The sequence below is a fragment of the Chaetodon trifascialis genome, chromosome 2 (genome assembly GCF_039877785.1).
Source record: "Chaetodon trifascialis isolate fChaTrf1 chromosome 2, fChaTrf1.hap1, whole genome shotgun sequence".
NCBI lineage: Eukaryota > Metazoa > Chordata > Actinopteri > Chaetodontiformes > Chaetodontidae > Chaetodon > Chaetodon trifascialis.
Window position 1 is genome coordinate 18,037,249 of NC_092057.1, and position 20,706 is coordinate 18,057,954.

The following is a 20,706-nucleotide window of genomic DNA, read 5'->3' on the forward strand; positions in this document are numbered from 1 at the left end:
GAAGTTTTTACTTGCCGCTGTCGCCAAGTGCTTGCTCATGAGGGAATTGTTGGGTCTCTGTAAATAAAAGAGCTCGGCCTGTACCAGCTCTATATGGAAGTGTCCTGAGACAACTTTTGTTGTGATTTGGCGCTATACAAATAAAATTGAATTGAATTGAATTTCACAACTCACTAATTTTTCCAAAAAACAGAGGCGACATCTTGGCATGAAGCAGTGTGGGTGTCTTTGGTAAACAGAGGATGTGGTCTTACCTGGTTGGTGACTCAACTTGATGAACATCAGGGCCGCAGCCTGCAGAAAAACTGCATCTCCATTTCAGTGCTGAAGGTTTCTGAGTGAGAGCCTTTTCTTTGGGTATTTGGGACCAAATGAAAACGACACCAGGGGAAAACAAAGCCTTCTTCGACCCTCAAGCCATTTTCCTTTCACATCCTCTGATCCCCTCCTCATCCAGTCCAGCCAATGAATGAAAAGCATGCAAAACGGGGCCTATGAGCTTAGCCTGTGATGGAGAATGGTGCTGTGATTGTACAACATGTACAATGTTCAGCATTTGAAGACGGAGGAAGAAAGGCTGAAGAAAAAAGTTGAGAAGAGTCCTCATGAAAACCACCTGTTTTGTTTAATTTCATAATTGACACACAAAAATAATCTACAAAAGACCAAATTAAGTAACCAGTTAACCACAAAATGTAATTTTTATCCTCCTTCAACCCCAAAGAAATCACAATTTATAAGGTGTTACCCACTGTTCCAGTCACATGACTTCACAATGACATCCTGAACAACCACACGTTGACACTCGGGTTCATTTTGGGGGCAAAATGTCAGAATAATCACACGCACGCACGCACCCACACAGACCAGCTACACCCCATCTAATACAAGTGAGCTACAGAACAATCTTTGGCGCCGTTCTCGGTGCAGCCGGTCAGTCAGACACACATGGAGGAGGGCGGTAACTCGTAGGGGGAGGACAGCCAGAGACTCAGGAAGAACAGTTGTGTTGACGGAGGTATTCGGCAGAGGGTGTTCTAAAGGTGTGTTCAGACAGAGCCAAGGGAAAATTTAGCTTTGTGTCAGTTTCATTTTTTCCCCCACTTCGAACAGTCAATGATGTTAGCGGTAAGCTAGCTAGCGATGCAACATCAGCAGAATGGCAAGAAAATATCAGAAATTCCTGATCTCTGCAGTGTGAAATTACAAGTCAGAGGCTGAAGAACGTTTTTTTGGTTTGTTTTTTGTTTTTTTAACTATGCTGCTGCTCGTACCTACAGCTCGAAGCATTTGAACGCGGCATGAGCACAACTTTTTCGCTCAAGTTGAAACTTCTGGCCATTTGCGGCACCTCAGACGAACTCAGTCTTTCCATCAACATGACAGACTTCTAAAATTTGCTTTGCGCTCTGTCTGAACACACGAAAAAGGAGTCTCACATGACATAATAACAACTACAAACATTCACAACTCCGGAAATGCACTGACAAGTTGAGAAGAGGTTGAAAGCCAAGCGACGACTTGCACTTTTGCATTGAGCGTTTAACAGTCCTGCATAGATCTTTTTCATACGTTTTCAATATAAACTAAGGCGTCGTGTTATATTAAGTTGATTCGAGTCAATAAGCAGTAAAAGTAAGAAAGAATCTTAACTCACCAAAAAAAAAAACAAAAAAAAATAATTCAAGTAGGCTACAATCTTGACGTTTCTCCCCTCTCTCACAGGCGGCTCCTCTCTCCAGAAGAGGAGCCCAAAACTTTTTCAATTCAAGTCTTTTTTCCAGAAAAGGTCCAGTGTGATTAAACAGCACCAAAAACACACTGAGCAAGAGAGGGGCATCAAACTTACACTCGCTCATTATTGTGAAAAGGGGATACACGTCCTTATCCATTCACACAGAAGAATCTGGAAAGAAATTTAACAGTATATTGTGTTTTTTTCTTTTATGTACACACACACACACACACACACACACACACACACACACACACACACACACACACACACACACACACACACACACACACACACACACACACACACACACACACACACACACACACACACACACACATTCAAACTCACCGCTCTTGCTCTTTCTCTCTCTCTCTCTCTCACACACACACACACACACACACACACACACACACATCAAAACATGTTTTTGTCCCTGTGTAAATTACAAATAATTTATCAATATTAATTTAAGCTACTACTTAACAGTCATTTGTGGGAGCAGAGGTGACCAACAATAAAATTTCTACAGACACGATGATTCCCACATCTGAGACAAGAGACAGAAAAATAAAAATTCATTACTCGTTTTCTTTTTTCTTTTTGTACTGCAAGAACAAGAGTCCTGTTATTCCACATAAGATTAAATACAAATTATATTACGTAGCATACTACTACTCTCATCTGTACCACCACCTCGCTCACACTCATTCCACAGTGATCAAGGTCGGTCATATGTAAACATGTTGACAAAAATAAAAAGAAGCTGAACAAAAAATAAGTTCTCTCGTCATTCACTCCGTCTTGTTCTCATACCCGGTTCATTAGAAAATACAGTTAAATTAATTTGTCATTGCCACTTGTAGCGAGGATAAACGGATTCTCCTTTAGGTCCATTTTAAAAGAGGCAGTGAAGCCCCACCCCCCCAATACCACATCACTGTGTCAATCAATCAAAGTGAAGATTCCTATAGGTGGATGTGTCCAGGAGGCTGTGGTGTCACCTCGCTGTTATTGGTCAGTGGGATTTCCTCTTCATGTCTCCACCCTGGCTTTGGTTCGTATCTGAGTGGAGAGGAGAGGTTTTTAACACTCTGACGTCTGGATGAGAGCAAACTGTCTCTCCTGTCAGATGTCAGCAGCCCATTGCACCACTCACACCTCCATTTCCTGCTCCTCTGACCTCCCTCATTATGGAACATTTGAAAGTGTCCAAGGTGACCTGAAAGGCTCCGAGAAATTGGCAACTTTTTTCACATGTGGGTAAATATAGTAGTCACAATAAAAATTATTTGTTATTTTTTTCTCTATTTGCCTCACTTCTATTTTACGTGATAGTCATTATCTTGCTGCAAATACCGATTATTTTATTTTTGTTGTTTGTTTTTATGACCAACAGTCAAAAACTAGAAGATAGTAATTTTACTATACAGAACAGAACCAGGAACCATTCATTTAGAAATGACTTCATGAACTGTCACTTCTGAAATGAATGAATCAAATAGTAATCATCAAATAGTTGCCAACTAATTCTTTTCAGCTCTACATTATTTTATTATTTCTTTAGTTGTTTGTCTCTATATATACATTAATTGTGCTCATTTATGTGTTCATACTGTATGTCTGACCAACAACAGGTCCAATCTCTTCATTCTTCTGAAACTGCCAAACAGAGTGTCTCTATTACATACTGTAGTTTTTCCGCCAGAGACAAATTTTTTTTTTCTGGTTAAAAAAAAAAAAAAAAAAAAAAAAAAAATATATATATATATATATATATATATATATATATATATATATATATATATATATATATATATATATATATATATATATATATATATATATATATATATATATATATATTTATTTATATATATATTTATATTTATATATATATATTTGAGACTTTGAGGCTTTGAGACTTGACCTTTTTAATTAAACAGATGTTTGTTGCAGACAAACTTCTTAGTTCTTATCGTGTTGGTGAAGAATTGGAGGTTGGTCACACTGGTGCAACAGGCTGACAACACTGTCAAACAGGATTAGCTGTGTTTGAGTTTGGGTCTCCTGGTTTCGATGTTCAGATGGTTCTTTGACCCGAGTGCCATCAATAATCCAGGTGAGACTCGACTGTGAGCTCTAAGTCTCTGTTTACAGCTATAAATAAAGCCACAGATAAAGCTACATAAATCTGTGGTAGACTTTCAAACCGCATTTCCCTGAGACATCAGCGAGCAAATGTTTTTCATTTTTCAGAGTTCAGACAGTCAAACTGAACGCTGCATTTCATATGTTAATCAGACTGTTGCTCTCATATCAAAGAACCATCTGTACAAGTGAATCCTCACTGCATTCTGCAAAAAAAAAAAAATTAAAAAAAAAACACAGCGAGCTTCACTAGCTTTACAACATGTGTCTACTGTGCTACGACTACAGAGGACAAACCAGAGGCGTGGCAAACACCAAGCACACTGAAGCAAGCAGAAAGTTACAGAGCAAACAACAGTGCAGCCGAGCAGAGGACGACAGGTCGGCTTGACACAGACAGATGGAGAGAGACCGAGGGAGGACAGAGTGGAGGAGGAATGCAGATTACCTGAGAAAGCAAGCTGCAAGTGAGGAGGTAGGGCAGCCTGCGACCCTGACTGGAGACTCTTATACAGATCTGAGGAGAGATGAAGGGAAGATGAGAGGGAAGAAGGCAGCAGCAGCAGCAACAACAACAACAATAAGGGAAAATATGGAAAAGATGAGGCAGAGTGGGGGTGGCATGTTAAAATGGGACAGCAGCAACAAAAGAGAGGAGAGGATCAAAGTGAAATGGCCGCAAGGCGCAAGATAAAAGGTTGAGATGACAGAGATGGACACAAAAGATGGAGGACAACAGAGGGAGACCGTGCTTTAAAACTGTGGTTAAAAATGAAAGAAAAGACTGGGAGTGCAGGTGGCAGAGAGAGAGAGAAAGAGAGAGAGAGAGAGAGAGAGAGAGAGAGAGAGAGAGAGAGAGAGAGAGAAAGAGAGAGAGAGGAGGTCCCGCTGGTATATTTCAGCATCAGTATCAGCAGATGATGCAAGGAACACACAGAGGTTGGATTTTAAGCCTGTTAATGGTTCCAATGTGTCACTTTCAGCCCCCTAATCTTTCCTTACTTCCTGCATCTATCCTGCTTTAGATTTTTGATTGCATGGTAAATAAATCATAGCATATGACCAAGAAAACAAGTATTCTGTTCAGTGTCCCTTAATGTTGTTGCATGTGTTTTGTGCGTCCCTCTGAATCATTTGGTCACTGGGCTTTCAAAACTGTTGTGTTGTGTGTGTTGTGTGCCCACTTACCCATTAGGTCGCTCTGTGCTAGGGGGTATCCTGAGTTGGAGCTGGGGGCTGAGCCCATGCCAGCAGCCCCTGGGGCTCCAGGAGGGTTGAAATTGAGCAATGGTGGAAACTGGAAGGGCAGCGAGACCGGCACCAAGCCTCCCAGCATCCCAAAGCCCAAGGGCAGGGCAGAGGGGCTGCCCAGGAGGGAAGTGCCTGCTGTTGATACCTGCAGAAAACAGAGATCAGAGTTTGCTTAGTGAGAGTTGTGAAAGACAGTTGTTTCTGTCCAAAACTGTTCTGGTTGCCAAGAAACTAACCTGTGAGAGGTGTGATGTTGTGGAGGACGTGGCCAAAGTTCCTGAAGCCGCCCAGCCATTTCCTGCTTTTGAGCTCTGGTTAGCCCCGCCCACCATCCTCTGCCTCTGCCCGTGATTGGCTGAGACTGAAGGTGCAGAAGACGAGGGAGTTTTGTCTGGGTGACTGCAGACTCCCTTGTTGTTGGTGGAGTTGATGATGCTACTGTTGCTCGTGGTGGACTGAGTTTTCTGGCCTCCTGCGAAGCTGCAGCTGCCCTGTGTCTGCTTCACCTGCCCACCACCTGATACACTGAAGGGTGGCCGAAAAGTTTTGGGGGCTTTGGAGGAGTACTGATGCTGTTGGCTGGGGATCATCTGATGGGAGAGCGGGTGAGAGGGCGAGGATGACGGGGAGGGGGAGGAGGATGGAGGTGGGGTGGGTGCAGGAGGCCGAGGGGTGAGCTTGATGATGGGAGAGGAGTTGCTGCTGTGGGAGGACTTAGTGAGGGTGGCCTGCATGGGGGTGATGAAGTTGGGCTGGTGGTGGTGGTGTGTGTGAGATTTACTTTGAGAGGAGTGTGAGGTATGGGAGGTGGGGGATGGCGAAGAGGCCACCGGGGAGGGAGGGCAGAAGGACTGCAGGCCAGGGTGGGTGGTAGAGATGGAGCGGGACTGTGAGGAGGGGGAGGAAGAAGGTGTGATGATGCTGCTGCTGCTCACGGCGCTGTCGTTGCTGCTGATGCCACCGACTTTGGCACTGCTCTTGGCCAGTCCTTGAGGGGCTCCCATAGCTCCCAGCATCCCCACCGGGCTAACAAAGCTCTTCTGATGGGGGGGCAGCAGAGGGGAAGCTGTGGGAGGAGGCCGTTGCTTCGGAGGCGATGGAGAGGGGTGTGGACGTATCTTGCCACTCCCACCCATTACCGAGCTTGGCCTGTGATTGGGTGATGCCATGGCAATAAGTCTCTGAGTCTGGGTTTGGCCCATGCTGCCGGATCCCTTGATCTGGCGGTAGGGACCATTTGTAGTCCTGGAGGCGAGTGACAGGCCTACTGCCTGCACATGCGCCATGGAGGCGACAACGGGAGACGAGGAAGAGGAGGTAGAAGAGGAGGCTGGTAGCGTTGTTGCTGTTAAGTTCCCAGCAGGTGCAGCCGCCAGCTGAGCGGTCTCCACCTTAGACAGGGAATGTTGCTGCGTTGTGGATGTAACTGAGGCAGAGAGCTGAGAGGCTGAAGGGTAGTGAGGGGTGACGGGGGGAGGAGAGGAGGTGGGGATTTGAAGGGGTGGGGGCGACAAGGGGCTGTCTGAGGGGCCAAGACCCTTGGATACATTGCTGAGCAGGGCCAGAGCATGAGAGATGGAGTCCAGAGAGGGAGCAGTCAGATCCTCATCCAGAGAATCTGACAGACAGATGGGCTCCGAGGGTGAGGAGGAGGAGACCAGCTGGCGGTTGGAGGTCAGAGCGGATGTGGAGGTGGGCAGAGACGGGGTGGAGGTCATGTTGAGAGGTGGTTTGTGGATCCAAAGACCCTCCTAAAGAACAGATGACACATGGTCAGTGTCAGTAACCTAAAACATGCAGTAATTCTCAGATATACAGTATTTCTTTCTCAGAGGTAGAAAAAAACCAGGCTTTTATTTCTAATGTCCTCCAGAATCAGTCCGAACTCAACACTTCGTCCAGAATTTTCACATAGAAGTCTTGCAACAGTCCTTTTATTGGCACGTGTCCTTACACTGATCAGGAATACGGCAAAGATGAAACTACTTACAGTTAGTGCTGTGGAAAAGTATTTGATCCTCAATTTACTATGTGAGTCGCGGCATAGAGTGCAGGTAGTTTCACTCAATGTGTTTCTCTCTATCCAGCATTTCTCTGTTTCTTTATTATTTAAATGCCAGGTTTTATGTGAAAGTTACAAAGATTAAAATAAGCCTCCAGCATGGAAATAGCAAAACAGGACTCTTGAAACATCAAATGCTGCATTTCAGTTTTATTACTCATATAAAATGAAATGAAGGCTAAGTAGCAGCTCTGTCTTGAGAACTGAGCAAATATGATACCAGCAGCCAAGACACATTATGGAGGCAGTGAGTACAGTTTATTATATTGTTGCTTCATGGTATAATACTGTTTCATAAATGGGTTCAGATGAAATTATTATATCATCGGCACTGTCAAAAGAACATCAGCTGGATATATTCAGATACCATAAAGTGCGAGATCTGAGCCGTCACTCACCTTGGCTTTGGCCTTGGGCCCAGGCACCATTCTCCTCTTGACTCTGTATAGAAAAATGGCAGCAGATATTCAGCCTTTTCTATTTACATTTTGCATTCAAGCCCAGTTTCAGATAAATCTCTGAGTGGTTATTGAGGAAACATGAGCTGTGTGAGATAAAGTAAATACTCACAGGTTTCCAGTGAGGTGACCGTGAACAGAAAGACTCTCCTTCAACAAAATCCTGAGCGGAGGAAACACACAACAACAAGAAACAGTGTTCACTCATGCCAGAGGACAAGACTGGCTGGATTAATGTTATAAAGCTCAATACTACTGGCTGTTAACTTTTTACTATCTACATCTCATTGCTTTGCAAGATGTGGTTAATAGCAGTATTACTCCTTCATGTTTTGTTCCTCTGTACTTTTCTTTTAAAACATTATCTTCTGCTGAAACCTACAGTATACATCCCAGTGCTCCAACTCCGTTGTTCTCACCCTGCCAAATTTTCAATGATTATTTCATCACCCTGAGGGAATTTGTTCAATGGCTGTTATATATTGAGGCTGTGTAAGCACAAGAACACACACAGACACAGAAGCACACACAGACACAGACCTGGCCTGCATCCAGCCCTTGGGCCATAGTGGTTTGACCTCATTCTCTAAGAAGGCCTTGAGGTAGTCCTCCACAGACAGAGAGCACTGGTTCTCCATCTCATAGCAGCTCAGCTTCACTCGCACCAAGCTGCACAGCAGGTTCCTGCACAAACACAAATACACAAATATTCAAATCAGCACAAATCATTCAACATTAAAATCTGAATTGGGCTGCAGGTGTTGAGCACATAATCACTGATGAGACTGTTATTTTTCAGTGAGTCAGAGGTAATAATGACTATGCCTAAAAAAAATGAAAACCCTTTCCTTCAAATGTGGAAGCTGTTATGAAAACTAATGACTGAAAAGAATCTGTCGGTCTCAAGGTTTTTCTCATTTCATTAGGACATTAATTCCTCAGCCCTGCGATCAACTGGTGACCGGTTCAGGGTGTACTCTTCCTCTTGCCCGCTGACAGATGGGATAGGCTCCAGCCCCCCGCAACCCTGAAAAGGGATATTCAGGTATAGACAATGGATGGATTAATTCCTCACTCAGAGTTTCCACATTGTCATGCAGGTATAACATTCAGGGTTTTCCACAGTCATTTTGAAGTGGGAACTCCACCAGTTTCACACATCAAAGTCTGTTCACAGGTCTTGTGGAGTCCTGCAGAAGAAATTGTACAAAGCCATTTGTGGCTCCAGAGGGAGCTGTGTGAAATCTGATACGCTGCCTCAAGTGACATCACTCGAGTCAACGTCAGCTGATGTTGAACCTTAAAAGTTTGAAAATGGATTAAATCTGGGGGTGTGGAAATGAAAAGAAGTGAGTTTAACAGACCTATGTAGCCCACCCCTCGCCTCTGCTTGAGGCTAGAGGCACAAAACTACAGATTATAATCTCCTCTGAACGTGGCATTGTCAGTAATGTAGGCCCAAGAATTGACAGGTTTTCCTCTTCATCTCCACTTGCCTTGCAGGCCAGATCCAACTGTCTGATGGAGGCTGAAGGTTCCCCATCCTTGCTTTAAAAGGTCTTCTTTGGTACAATTTAGGGACTAAATTGCATATTTTAGGCCAGTTTTAACATCTGTGGAATATTCATGACTTGCCATTTCTCCCCCCATTCATTTTCTCCATCCCAGCAACTTTGAACAATCTTTACGGCCTGTGTAGGTTCTGTTTAGTAGATTAGACACTATAGATAGAAGTGGATAGGGTATGAAGTCAAACCTGCAGTACCGGAAACACACAGTAGGCCATCCAGCCAGCTATTCCATCAGGACCATCCTGGATCATTACCTGAGCTTGTCATCCCAGACAAACTTCTTCCGTGGGCCCATCACCCTTTTCCCAGGCTTTTCCTCATCTTCCTCCTCTGAGCCGTTCTTATCGCCCTCTTCTGACTGCTGCCTGCAGGAAACACACAGTGTCAGTAACATAGAAATGTACTCGCACACATTCACAAAATGCAGTTTTTTTTAGATGTGTGTCAGATGTTTCATAACGACAGTGAACTTCATAAGACACCCATAAAAGCCAGAGTGATGAAAGCCAGGCACAGACGACAAGGTCAGTGTGAGATCACCTGCTTTAGTTTCTTCTCATCTGTCGTCTCAAATAAAAGAAAAGAATTTACTTACTTTGCAACCTTGGCCATGCAGTCCATGTTGTATTTGGCTATCTGCTCTGGCATCACACTGCACACTGCCAGCTTCAGCTTCAGCAGTGGCGTCCGCAGTCTATCGTCCTGATAGAGAGACAGAGAGAGATCGGTGTATTACGGACAGAGGAAGACAGAGAGGAAAAACTGAAGTGCAAGGTAGGGAAAGTTGTAAGGAGGGAGCAAACTGAATTCAGCGGGAGGAGAGAGGAAAAAGATGGATGCAGAGCGGCAATGCATGAGAAGAAAGAAGGAAAAGGAAATGAGGTAGGAAGAGATGTAGAGGAGGGACAGGAAAAAAGAGGCGAAGCAGGGGTAGTAAGAGGAAGAGTCAGAGGGAGAGAGTGGGAGAGTGTGTTGATGTATTTTGTCAACAGTGCGTCTTTAATGGGCCATGACAAAAGACAGGTGGAAGACTTTTTTCAACACAGTCCTCATTGCACTAATCAGCCTACGCATCAACAACTGAAGCAGTGAAGATGGCTGGGGATTAAAAGCTGCATGAAAGGCACAAATAATGTGGAGGAACAAGAGGATCAGTTTTGAGGTTAGACAACAGAGACTGAACGAAGCAGCTCAAAAGCAGAGAAACACGTAAATCAGAAAGCAGAGACAGACTTGAAATGACATTTTGTTGCCTCCCTGGTTCATTTGAAATGAAAAATCCAAAAATGGTGAATAGTTGTGTGGAGGCATGAGCGTGTGGCCAAATCAGTTGCAAGGGACCGTTAATATCACTGGTATGATGATAACAATAAACATAAATATGAAGTAATGGCAGGAGTAGAAATGCAAGACATCAACAAACTGCCCAACACACGAGATACTCATGCTAAGAGATTTGTAAAACACTTGCAGCTGAAATGTGAAGATTAATAGTTTAAACTCTCTAGTGTTTTTGCAAATTTGCTCTTAACTTAAATGTCAAGCAATGACAGCTATTCCTAAAATATAACAGTTATGTTTCTTTGCATGACACAAGACTGTCCAGCATTTTCTTTAACTTTCTGAAACCAACAGTCCACCTGCACACCCACCTTGCGCAGAGGTTGTTCAGGATTTGAACTCCTTTCTCGTCTAACTACTTACTCCTCACTTTCCATAATTGTCCGTAATTTCAGAAAATATGCTGTGAAACTTGTAAAATTGGTATACGACTGCAACCCTAGCTGTGATTAGGTTTGACCGGGCACATGCACAGAGGCTTCAGACCATCCTGAATCTGGCTTTTTACGACCACAAAGCAACAAAAAAGGCTGCAGTGGGAAGACATTTTTAGATCAGATTCTAGATGGATTTAAATTGAGAGCATTTCTCACTTTCTCCACAGATAAGTCTCACTCACCTGGATGTTGAGACTGAGTTTCTTCAGGCGTTTGAGGAGGGCTTCTTTGTTGCACGGCACGAATGCCTCCATGTGGGAGTAGATGTCTGAACGCACCCCAGGAGGTTGCTCCTGGACCTGCAGCTCAATACTGAAAGGAAGGAAAGGAAAAAGTCACGAGAGTGAGATACAGAAGGGATTGAAAAATAAAGGGGAGGGACAGTTATGGCAGTGGAAGTAGAAAAGGAGAATAAGATGGTGGGATGCAGAATAAAAGAGAGATGGGAGACTGAAGCAATAGAAGTGGAAGAATAAAGCATAGCTGGACAGAATGACAGGAGGGTGAACATAAAGTTCAAGAAACAAGAGGGGAATGGAAATGAGAGGCGTGCATTGAACACAAATTATGAGAGACTAAGAGAAAAAAAACAGATGAAAACAGCACCAGAGGTAGCGAAGGAAATCTGCTGAAAATGAGTGAGAACAACTCAAAGGGGGGAGGAGAGTGAGCTGGGGTCTGACAGTGATGTAAAAGCTGTCCTACTCACTCCAGGAGAATGTTATTCATGTCCAAGGTGAAAAATTTCTTCCTTCCCTCCTGATCAAACTGCCGCGAGGCCTGTGGGAGAAAAGGTTGAGTCAGCATATCAGCGCTGTTCCACATAATACAAACACAGGCGGACGACAAAGTAAAGGAAAAGCCAACATATAGTGTCTATGGAAGGAGCTGGGCCAGCATGTGCCACAAGAACAGCTACACTGTGCCTCGGCATTGGTTCTACAAGTCTGAAACTCTACTGGAGGGATAAACCCCATTCGTCCAAACATATTCCCTCTTTTGGTGTTTTGATGATGGTGGACTGTGTAACATGTCACTGTTCCTGTTGAAACATTCGCCATTTGAGCAGCCTTTGGACTGAAGTTCTGCACCCCAACGATGAACTCTCTTTAAAAGTCACTCACATATTTTATTCTCGCCATCTTGATAGCAGAGATGTGTTTTTATCATGAATTCAAAAGTTAAAACTGCTAAATCCACCTGCTGATTACGGGAATCGTCAAGGATCCCCTGATCTCTATTTAGCAACATCACGTAGTAACCATGGTGATGTTACGCGTGTGCATCAACAGGTGAGTGGACACATTTTACCAAATCAATCAAGTTTGGACAAATTCTAACAGCATGTGTCCTGCTCCATATTTTGTCAGCTTGTCAAGCGACCTAAGTGACACCCCCTTTAAGGAATATACCTTCGTCACTTATATAAAACGTTATCTTTGGAAGCACCTAAAACAATCCAACACTTCTTTTATTTATTTCTGTGCATCACTCCTCCTCACTCTTCTCCGCTTCACCTCTGTATCCTTCACTTGCATCATCCCTCTCCTGCCACGCTTTACATTTTTACCCACATCTAGAAAAACATTCCTCCGCTACAGATTGACTCTGTGTCTGTGAGATATAAGAGCAACACAGAAGTAAGAACTTCTTCAAAGCCTGTGATGCCATCCCTGCTGTTTAAGTTACATAAAACCCCCTCAAGGTTCAGCTAGGAGACATGTTTCTCCAACACTTTAGAAGAGACTATTGTAGTTAGACTAAACAATAACAATAAACATTTTGTGCCACTTCCTGGGCTGATTGGCATTCGTGTTTAACTTCAGTTAAGAGGCTTCACAGGTAAATGCAGCCACCCACACACAGGCTACAGCTGACTCACCGCCCGCAGGTCCTCGATGCGTTTAATAAGAGGAGCAGGCAGTCCATCAGGCAGTGGGGGTGGAGAAAACAGTCCGCTGGAAGACCCCAGGCCTCGCCCTTGGCCGGCTCCTCCTCCTCCTGCTGCTGCTGCTGCTGCTGCTGCTGCTGCTGCTGCTGCTGCTGCTGCCGCTTTGTGAGTCGGAACTCCGACTCCCAGAATGCCATTCTCCCTGGCCGCCACCATGGCATGCTGCTGGTCAGTATCCAACACACTGAAGTCTAGGTCGCTTAGCAGATCCTGCAGCTCCTTCTCATTGGCTGAGCCCAGCAGTGACATCACAGCTGGGTCCGAGGTGAGGTCTGCCAGTGAAAGGTCATTGCTGGCTGTGCTGCCCTGCAGGTGGGTGGAGTTAGAGGCAAACAGGTGGTTCGTTGAGTTGGTGGAGTGGGCCTTGGTAGCCGCACCTCCTGCCAGGCCGGGATGAGCCACGTTCGGGTTCCTTTTCTTCATCTCCTCCTTCTCCCGGGTGAAGCGGCGGAGCATGGCCGCCAGGTACAGTGAGTCTTTCATCAGCTTCTTCCTCTTCTTCTTCTCCGGCCGGTGGAGGTTGAGAGCTGTCACTCTGTTAAAGGGAAACACATCAATGCCTTGATTTTTAGCAAAAATGTTGATGATGCAGTGTCTTAGACTGTATTGGCACTTTGTTTCACTTCACTCATTTCACCTGAGACTGAGAAACCTGGATGTGGTGTTTACAGTATCATTGTTTCTATCCGAGGACGCGAGCTACCTATGCAGGAAGACGATATCTCCATATGCTACTAAGCTCTGATTGGTCGACTGTTTATCCAACTGGCAGAAAGGACCAAAAATGGGCATAGTAGACCTTTTTGAATTGAATGTGAGCTACACATTGAAATAAAAACAACTTAAGCCACATTTAAGAGGGACAGAAAACTGAGTAGGTGGAGGTTAAAAAGTGCAACATGAAAAGTAAATGAAACGCACGCAGCAAATCAGACATTTTCACCGGCACATTGAGGCATCGACACATGCTGACAAAGACGAGTCAGAAATGTGGGAAGAGCGTGAAACTATGGGGATTCTGAAGGATTAACCTGCAGTCTCCTCTGAAGGATCTGACACGCACATGCCCATATATAACATCATCTGTTTCATAATGGCACAATGGCAATAGCTGCTGCTATTTTTGGATGTTGTTTTCAGAACAGGGGCATGAGTATGCAGCCTATCTGAGCGTAGATAATGGAGCGTTTTCTAGAAGGTGGCTGGCTTGTCACTGCAACTAAGAGCAAGTCACAGTCAGCATCCCTGCCTCATGATAGATGTATGAGAGGATCTGCACAAAAGCACTGGAGTATAATGTCACACAGGGTGGTGGAGGATTATTGGCACGGTATGGAGTGGACAAATGCGTCATCACATATTCACAGTGGCCCACAAATCCACGGGTGTCCAGAAGGTCAACTTTTCATGCACAAGAGAAAAACTTGTCCATTTACATAACACTGTTTGTGTGTTTTTGACATTATAAAGTGACATTTTTTTCTCCAATAGCCTGACTTAATGGCAATGAATCACTGGAATAAGTGGGAGATTATTTTTAAAGGTCTATTTTAGAGATGTGTGGAATAGTCTGCTGACAGGAGAGAAAGAAGTTTTAGCTTGCTCAGCTACTCAGCTACTCCATTCATCGTCTTAATTAATATAAACTCAAAAATCCCTTACACAAAGAAGTGTAACTTCACCAAGTGACACAAGACAAGCATAAAAATGAACACAGGCAGTTCTATCAAATTGCTATGACTCTCACCCTTGTTTAGGCACTCTGTTCTTTTTCGGGTTCTTGTCCTCGAGATTGTTCACTTCCTTCTTTTTCCTCTTCTTAATCAACTGCTCCTTGTTATCATTCGGCTTCTGAAACAAAAGCACACACACTCTTTAACTCAAATAAGCAGATGACAACAGAGCACAGTGGCAAACGATCAACTCTGTCTGAGGATCACATGCAGTGCTGTGTGTGTGCGTGTGTGTGTGTGCGTGTGTGTGTGTGCGTATGTGTGTGTGTGTGTGTGTTCAGCAGTATGTCCTTCAGAGATTTTTTCCCAATGTAACATCTACACTGCATCTCACTGAGACCAATGAAAATCAAGCTCCTGTTGAGAGGACATTCATATGCCTCATCAGGACTGATGAGATCCTGCCGTGTCACACGTTGTCATAACCACGGGGAAAGCAAAATTTTAGTATCTATATTATTTAACTGAATGAAATGCTGTCACACGACTCGTCTCTCGTACACGCTGCTTTATTACTGTGGCAGAAAGCGCAGTTTGGCAATGAAGCTTGCAGTCCTCAAAGTTAGAAATAAAACCATGCAATTTCTATGACAGTACAATTTCATAGACCGCTATTTGTCCACAGTGTCAACGGTGGCATTTTCCCTCACTGAACCTCCCACACGATCCATTGTGTAAAAAACTGGAGTAAGTTACTTTTTGCATATTACATTTACAGGCGCCTATAAATTATGGTTTACCAAACATGGAGGTAAAAGCCTATCGCCCAAGTTTTTCATAAAGCATGTAAATTTATGTTGTGGACTTTTGACTTGGATTGATCTTAATGGTGATGACATAAGTATCTATTGTGTCTTCAGCCATACTCTTATCAAGTGTGAAGTGGATCGGATGAATGGTTGTGGAGATAATTGAAGGACAGAGACACGCATACTGACAGATTCTTTCCATTTTAGTTAGAAGAACCACAATAGAAATAAGTCTTGGACTTTGTGTCGTCCTTTTATAATAGCACATAATTTCATGGGCTTTCTCTCAATGCCAATGAACTATTAAACATAATACATTTCCATATCCTTTCAGGGCCTGATAATGGACTTGTGCTATACTGTATAGCATGCATTTCTTTATGCTCAGTTATGTAGGCGTGAACGTAGCCTCACCTTGTCCCCCTCTCCCTCAGAGTCGGAGGCTGCTCTGAACTGCAGTGTGCCTGTGTTGATGTAAAATCCACCCAGCTTTGTGGTCAAAGATGCAGGCACCAGCTCATCATACTGAGAAAAACAACAATAGAGGACAGTTTGAGGTGTAAGATCATAGGAATCTGGAAAACAATAAATCCTCTTACATAACTCAAGCACACGTCGTCTGCAGATTCCAAACATACAAAGTGACCGAAAATGTTTTGTGGTAACATTTGACAAAACGGCTGATGCTATTCTGCTGGTCAGCAAAAACGAATATCTTGATGAGCGTCCAGATAAATAAATTACTAAAAGGATCACTGTCCCTCCAGGCCACACATGGACCACTTTTCCATCATGGAGCATATCAAAACAGAAAAAGGGGGTCAAACAGGCGCTGCCAATTTGTGAGTGCAGAGAGGACAGCTATCAAAACAACAGAACAATTATAATGTAATGGCGGAGCGTCCATATGCAGAGCTGTTGCAGTCAGACACAGAGTGAAATGCTCTGAACGCTGAGCAACAAACACTGTCAAACAGAAACAATGACATATCCCTGAGTGAACACAAGGAGCATATACATATTCATGAGTCATGAGGATGAGTTTAGAGCATGGTCTCAGGTTGACTGTGAGAAGGGACAAGTGTCTATCTTTAGAAGCACCACTGGATGTGCGGGATTGAAACATCAAGTCAGGAAAGAAATATTTAACCACAGAGGAATAATGTCTTCCTCTACACAACAAAACAAGAGAACGGCAGTTCAGGAATGTGACAACGGTGGAAAATTAATCAGCAGATATTAAGGGAGAGGAGAGAATAATGTGCACTGTCATTATAAAGACTAAAGGGAGACATCTGACTAAATGAGAGTGACATCCTGGAAAACACAGGCACATAAGCGTTAAACATCCTCGTTGTTAATAAAGTGAAGGATATTCACCGCTTCGGAGTTGTCAATAAAGGGGTCTGTCTCGTCGTAGCCAAAGCCTATATCGATCAGATCTTGCATTCTGTCCTTCCTCTTCTTCTTCCCTGTGTTACCCTGAAAATTAAAACAAAAACAATGCCAAATTTTAACTTGTGATCCGCATAAAAATTCCTCACATTTTTTTCATACCTTAATCTTAAAATGGCCCCTTTTCAGACTGAGGACTAAGCAAATGTCCTCTCTCCATGTGACGACCAGAGCCTGATTGATAAATCAACCACGCCAATATATTGGCTGATACTGGCTTCTGACAGATGAGTTATTGGATGACATAGTTTATCCACCAGACAGCTTTGACTGGTTTATTTATCAGCCGTGAAATGTCCCACTAATTGCATATCATGGCCGTCATTCTTTAAATACTAACAATAAATGGGATCTTTATTCAAAAATATACAGTTTGCGTTAATGCTAAAAAAATTGAATATAAGACATTAGACTGTTATTAAGGCCGGAAAGAGTTGAAGATTTCACCTGTTGTTCAGACTTTAAAGCTCTTTGAGGCAAATTTGTAATTTGGGGCCAAACAAATAAAATTTACTAGACAATAACAAGTTAATAGAAACAAACACAGTAATTTTAAGTGGTATATAGCCAATATTCACTTATCGCAGTTAGTGGTATTGATATATGTTGGTCAAAAAGTCAAAAGAAATTACAGCACACAAATACACACACACACACACACACACACACACACACACACACACACACACACACACACACACACACACACACACGATTTAGAAATAGTGTCACCTTTACACTGTCTGTCCCCGAGAAAGCACTGATAAGTTGCTTTTTCCACCATAAAAGGTCCCACTGGTGTTTGTTTTGTTTTTTGTTTATGTCATGTGTCTAGTGGCCCCTATATCACTCTCAAATATCTATATTGGCCTCAGCCCCAAAAACCCAACAGTGGTCAGGCTATAATTTTTACATGACCATAGAGTGCACAGATGCATAAAGACAGATAGATGCAAATGTATCAACTCAAAAGAAATAAGTAATTAATAACTCACATATTTATTTTCAAACTTTTTTGCCAGAGCCTCAACCTGGAGCCGCTCTCTCTCGTCATCGTTGAAGGGGTCGTCAGGATTGTGGGCTGAAGTCACACTTGGAGGTTTATTCTTTGTCTGCAACAAATAAATAATAATGAATAAAGATGATAAACAGGGATGATCAGACAGTGACAGTCTTAAATAAATATAGTAATAATGTATATCGATAAAAAAAATACCAATATTCAATCACAATATTGTCAGAAAACTTACAATAACTGCATGCAAAAGACCATAAAATAAGACAAACACGGCCCTGACATGAGCACATTTGGATTAAAAAAAATAATAATAATAATAAAAAAAAAGTTTTATTTTCCATGTTGGCAAACTATTTTCCCTAAATTTCTCACTCGCGTCAATGATGAGAACAGAAAACTGTCCTATCCCAAACTGCACAGACTCAAAATGAGGCGAGCCTGTCTCCAGCTCTGACATTTGCCTCGCTCCCATGCTACATCCTGGTACTTCCATCAGCTATGCTCTCTCATCTATCTATCACCCGCAGCCAGAGGGCCAAACTGCATGTGGCATTTCCAAGTGCTGTAATGGCTGTGTGACCGGGCTGTTGCTGGGCAAGTCTGACTGAACAGGACACAGGTAGCGGCACAAGATAAGCCTCGTCTCTCCATGTGCAAAAAGAGGAGGTCCCTCGTTAAAAAGCGCCGCTGAAGTTGGAAAGCACGCAGAGTGGACCGGCTGGCTGTGCGGCCAAAAAGCTGCTGCTGTCTTTTGTGTCGAGTCGCACTAATGGTCACTTTCAGCCACGCTAACGTGAGTCCAAGAAAGGACAAGGTGCACTGCACTCCCCCCCCCCCCCCCCCCCGCCCCAGTTACTTAGCAATGACAAGTCCAAACACTTCCAAGCGCAATAAAATGAACTCCAGCTCCAGTACCACTCGGCCTGGTAATGTTAGTTAAACTGTGAGACCCTACCTGGAGGTTTTGGACGAGTTCGCCGTAATTAAACTCGACGGAGGAGCGGTCGTCGGGCTCGGATAGAGACAGATTGAGCCGCACCGTCGCCCTCCTCTCGGCTCCAGCCTTGTCCCTGTCGCCGGTTTTGCCGAGACGATCGTTGCTGGCGGCACCTCCTGCCCCGGTCGCTGCCTCGACCTCCGCGGCTCTACCGAAGTTGAACTCGGCCTCATCCTCCAGCCGGCGTTTCCTAGACTCCGCGGCTGCTCCAGCTGCGAAGGCCGAGAGGGTGACAAATTGCACTTTTCTCGGTTCGGCCATTTGGATGAGCTGCCTGCCTGTCTGAACCTCACTTCGGACAGACAGCGACAGCGAGGAGAAGAGCTACTTCGCGAAACTACTCCAAATTGGTGGATTGAAGAAGGTTTCGCGAAGCTCCGACGGCTGCTCAGTGCCTAGACGGATGTCGGGGCCTCCTCCGCACCATACGAATTGAACTCCAGGGGATGCGACGGTCGGGGAAAAGTTGTTTTTTCGGCAGCTACTTGCATCCTCTATTTGCTATGGGACCGAGACATTCACAGGAGCCATCTTGGGTTTCGGGAGTAAATAAAATATCAGAAGAGAGGGGTCGCTGCGCCTGCGCGTGAGTACAAAACGGAAGCACCGTGACGCCGTTGGGGGTCAACACGTCCAATCACCGCGCGCCCCGATCCTAAACCCGCCTCTGTCACAACAGGCGATAATAACAACAGCATCAGTACTACTCTGACCTCCATCAAGTCTTTGCGTGAAGGACAGGCCGTGGCGTGTCCACATGTCCATTAACAACTTCATCACGTTTTACAGAATTGACAGCTTTTCAGTGGATGCCTTTCTTTCTGGCTACACAGGAAAATGCTGAATTGTTTTTTTTTTTTGTTTGTTTGTTTTTTTTAACAATGGCACCCGCATACACTCAAACATCAAATCCTAAACGGAAGCAGGCAAGCCAGATGATTGGCTGTCTCAGTTAACCACCCCAACTCGGCTGATTGAGTTACAGGCACTAATGACCACCTGTTGATATACAGTTTAATTGTAGCAGCTCTTAATTACAATAAATTGTGTGAGATCATTTACGTTTGGCATTGATGGTTGTAGTTTCTCTACATCTACTGTAGAGACCATGGCTGGATTAACCTGTTTGAAGGCCCTAGGGGGAAATCTGGCTGGCCAGCACTTCAATGTAAAATGTGTGGATCCTGCACAGTTGACATATTGTAGCTGAAAGAGCCCTTCAAAGATTTTTCACTAAGATCAATGTAATCATCATGAGGAGAACTAGGATTGTGTACATTTATCCCTAAAAAACAAAACAAACAAACAAACAAAAAAAAAACACTTTTCATGTGAAAACAATTCGTATCCACACTAGCTTTTCCAAGGGATTTTCTAGGGACTGTGTCTACCCAGACATCATAAAAATGGCCATATCTGTTTTTTGTCCTGTTGTTATGTGATAAGGAATGGGACAGCCAGCCAGGTTCTCCAGTTATTCTTTCATCATTGGGATGTGTCTGACAAAATCAGTTTAAAATGCTTGACTACAGATGAAATTAGAGGACAGAAAGTTGCCTTTCAATTTTGCTGCCACCCAGCCCCCACACACAGCTGGTTACTCTGCTGAGCAACAGCCTGTTACACCTCCATTCACTGTCCTCCTGCTCTCTGTGACCATCTGTACTGTTTTAATACAGCTGAATTCACAATATAGTCGATCTCATTTACAAATTCTTTCTGAAAACTGAACAAGCATGAAATAGTTGAATCAAATCAGCTAAAGTAAAATAAATAAAACTTTTTTTTTTTTTTTTT

The 20,706-nt window shown here is 43.8% G+C and overlaps 1 protein-coding gene across 1 annotated transcript; it reads right to left on the bottom strand.

The window, feature by feature from the left end:
• Positions 1 to 587: 587 nt before the first annotated feature.
• Positions 588 to 19,456, bottom strand: LOC139339375 (ubinuclein-2-like). The gene is made up of 18 exons (XM_070974966.1): positions 18,868 to 19,456; positions 17,890 to 18,006; positions 16,820 to 16,921; positions 15,854 to 15,964; positions 14,705 to 14,808; positions 12,889 to 13,492; positions 11,716 to 11,786; positions 11,189 to 11,318; positions 9,824 to 9,930; positions 9,483 to 9,593; positions 8,198 to 8,341; positions 7,770 to 7,820; positions 7,598 to 7,640; positions 5,374 to 6,888; positions 5,075 to 5,282; positions 4,335 to 4,403; positions 2,023 to 2,800; positions 588 to 1,941 (listed from the first exon to the last, which is right to left on the bottom strand). Exons 1-17 carry the CDS (start codon positions 19,168 to 19,170, stop codon positions 2,754 to 2,756), a joined length of 3,837 nt encoding a protein of 1,278 aa, XP_070831067.1. The 5' UTR covers positions 19,171 to 19,456; the 3' UTR covers positions 588 to 1,941; positions 2,023 to 2,753.
• Between the last annotated feature and the right edge of the window lie 1,250 nt (positions 19,457 to 20,706).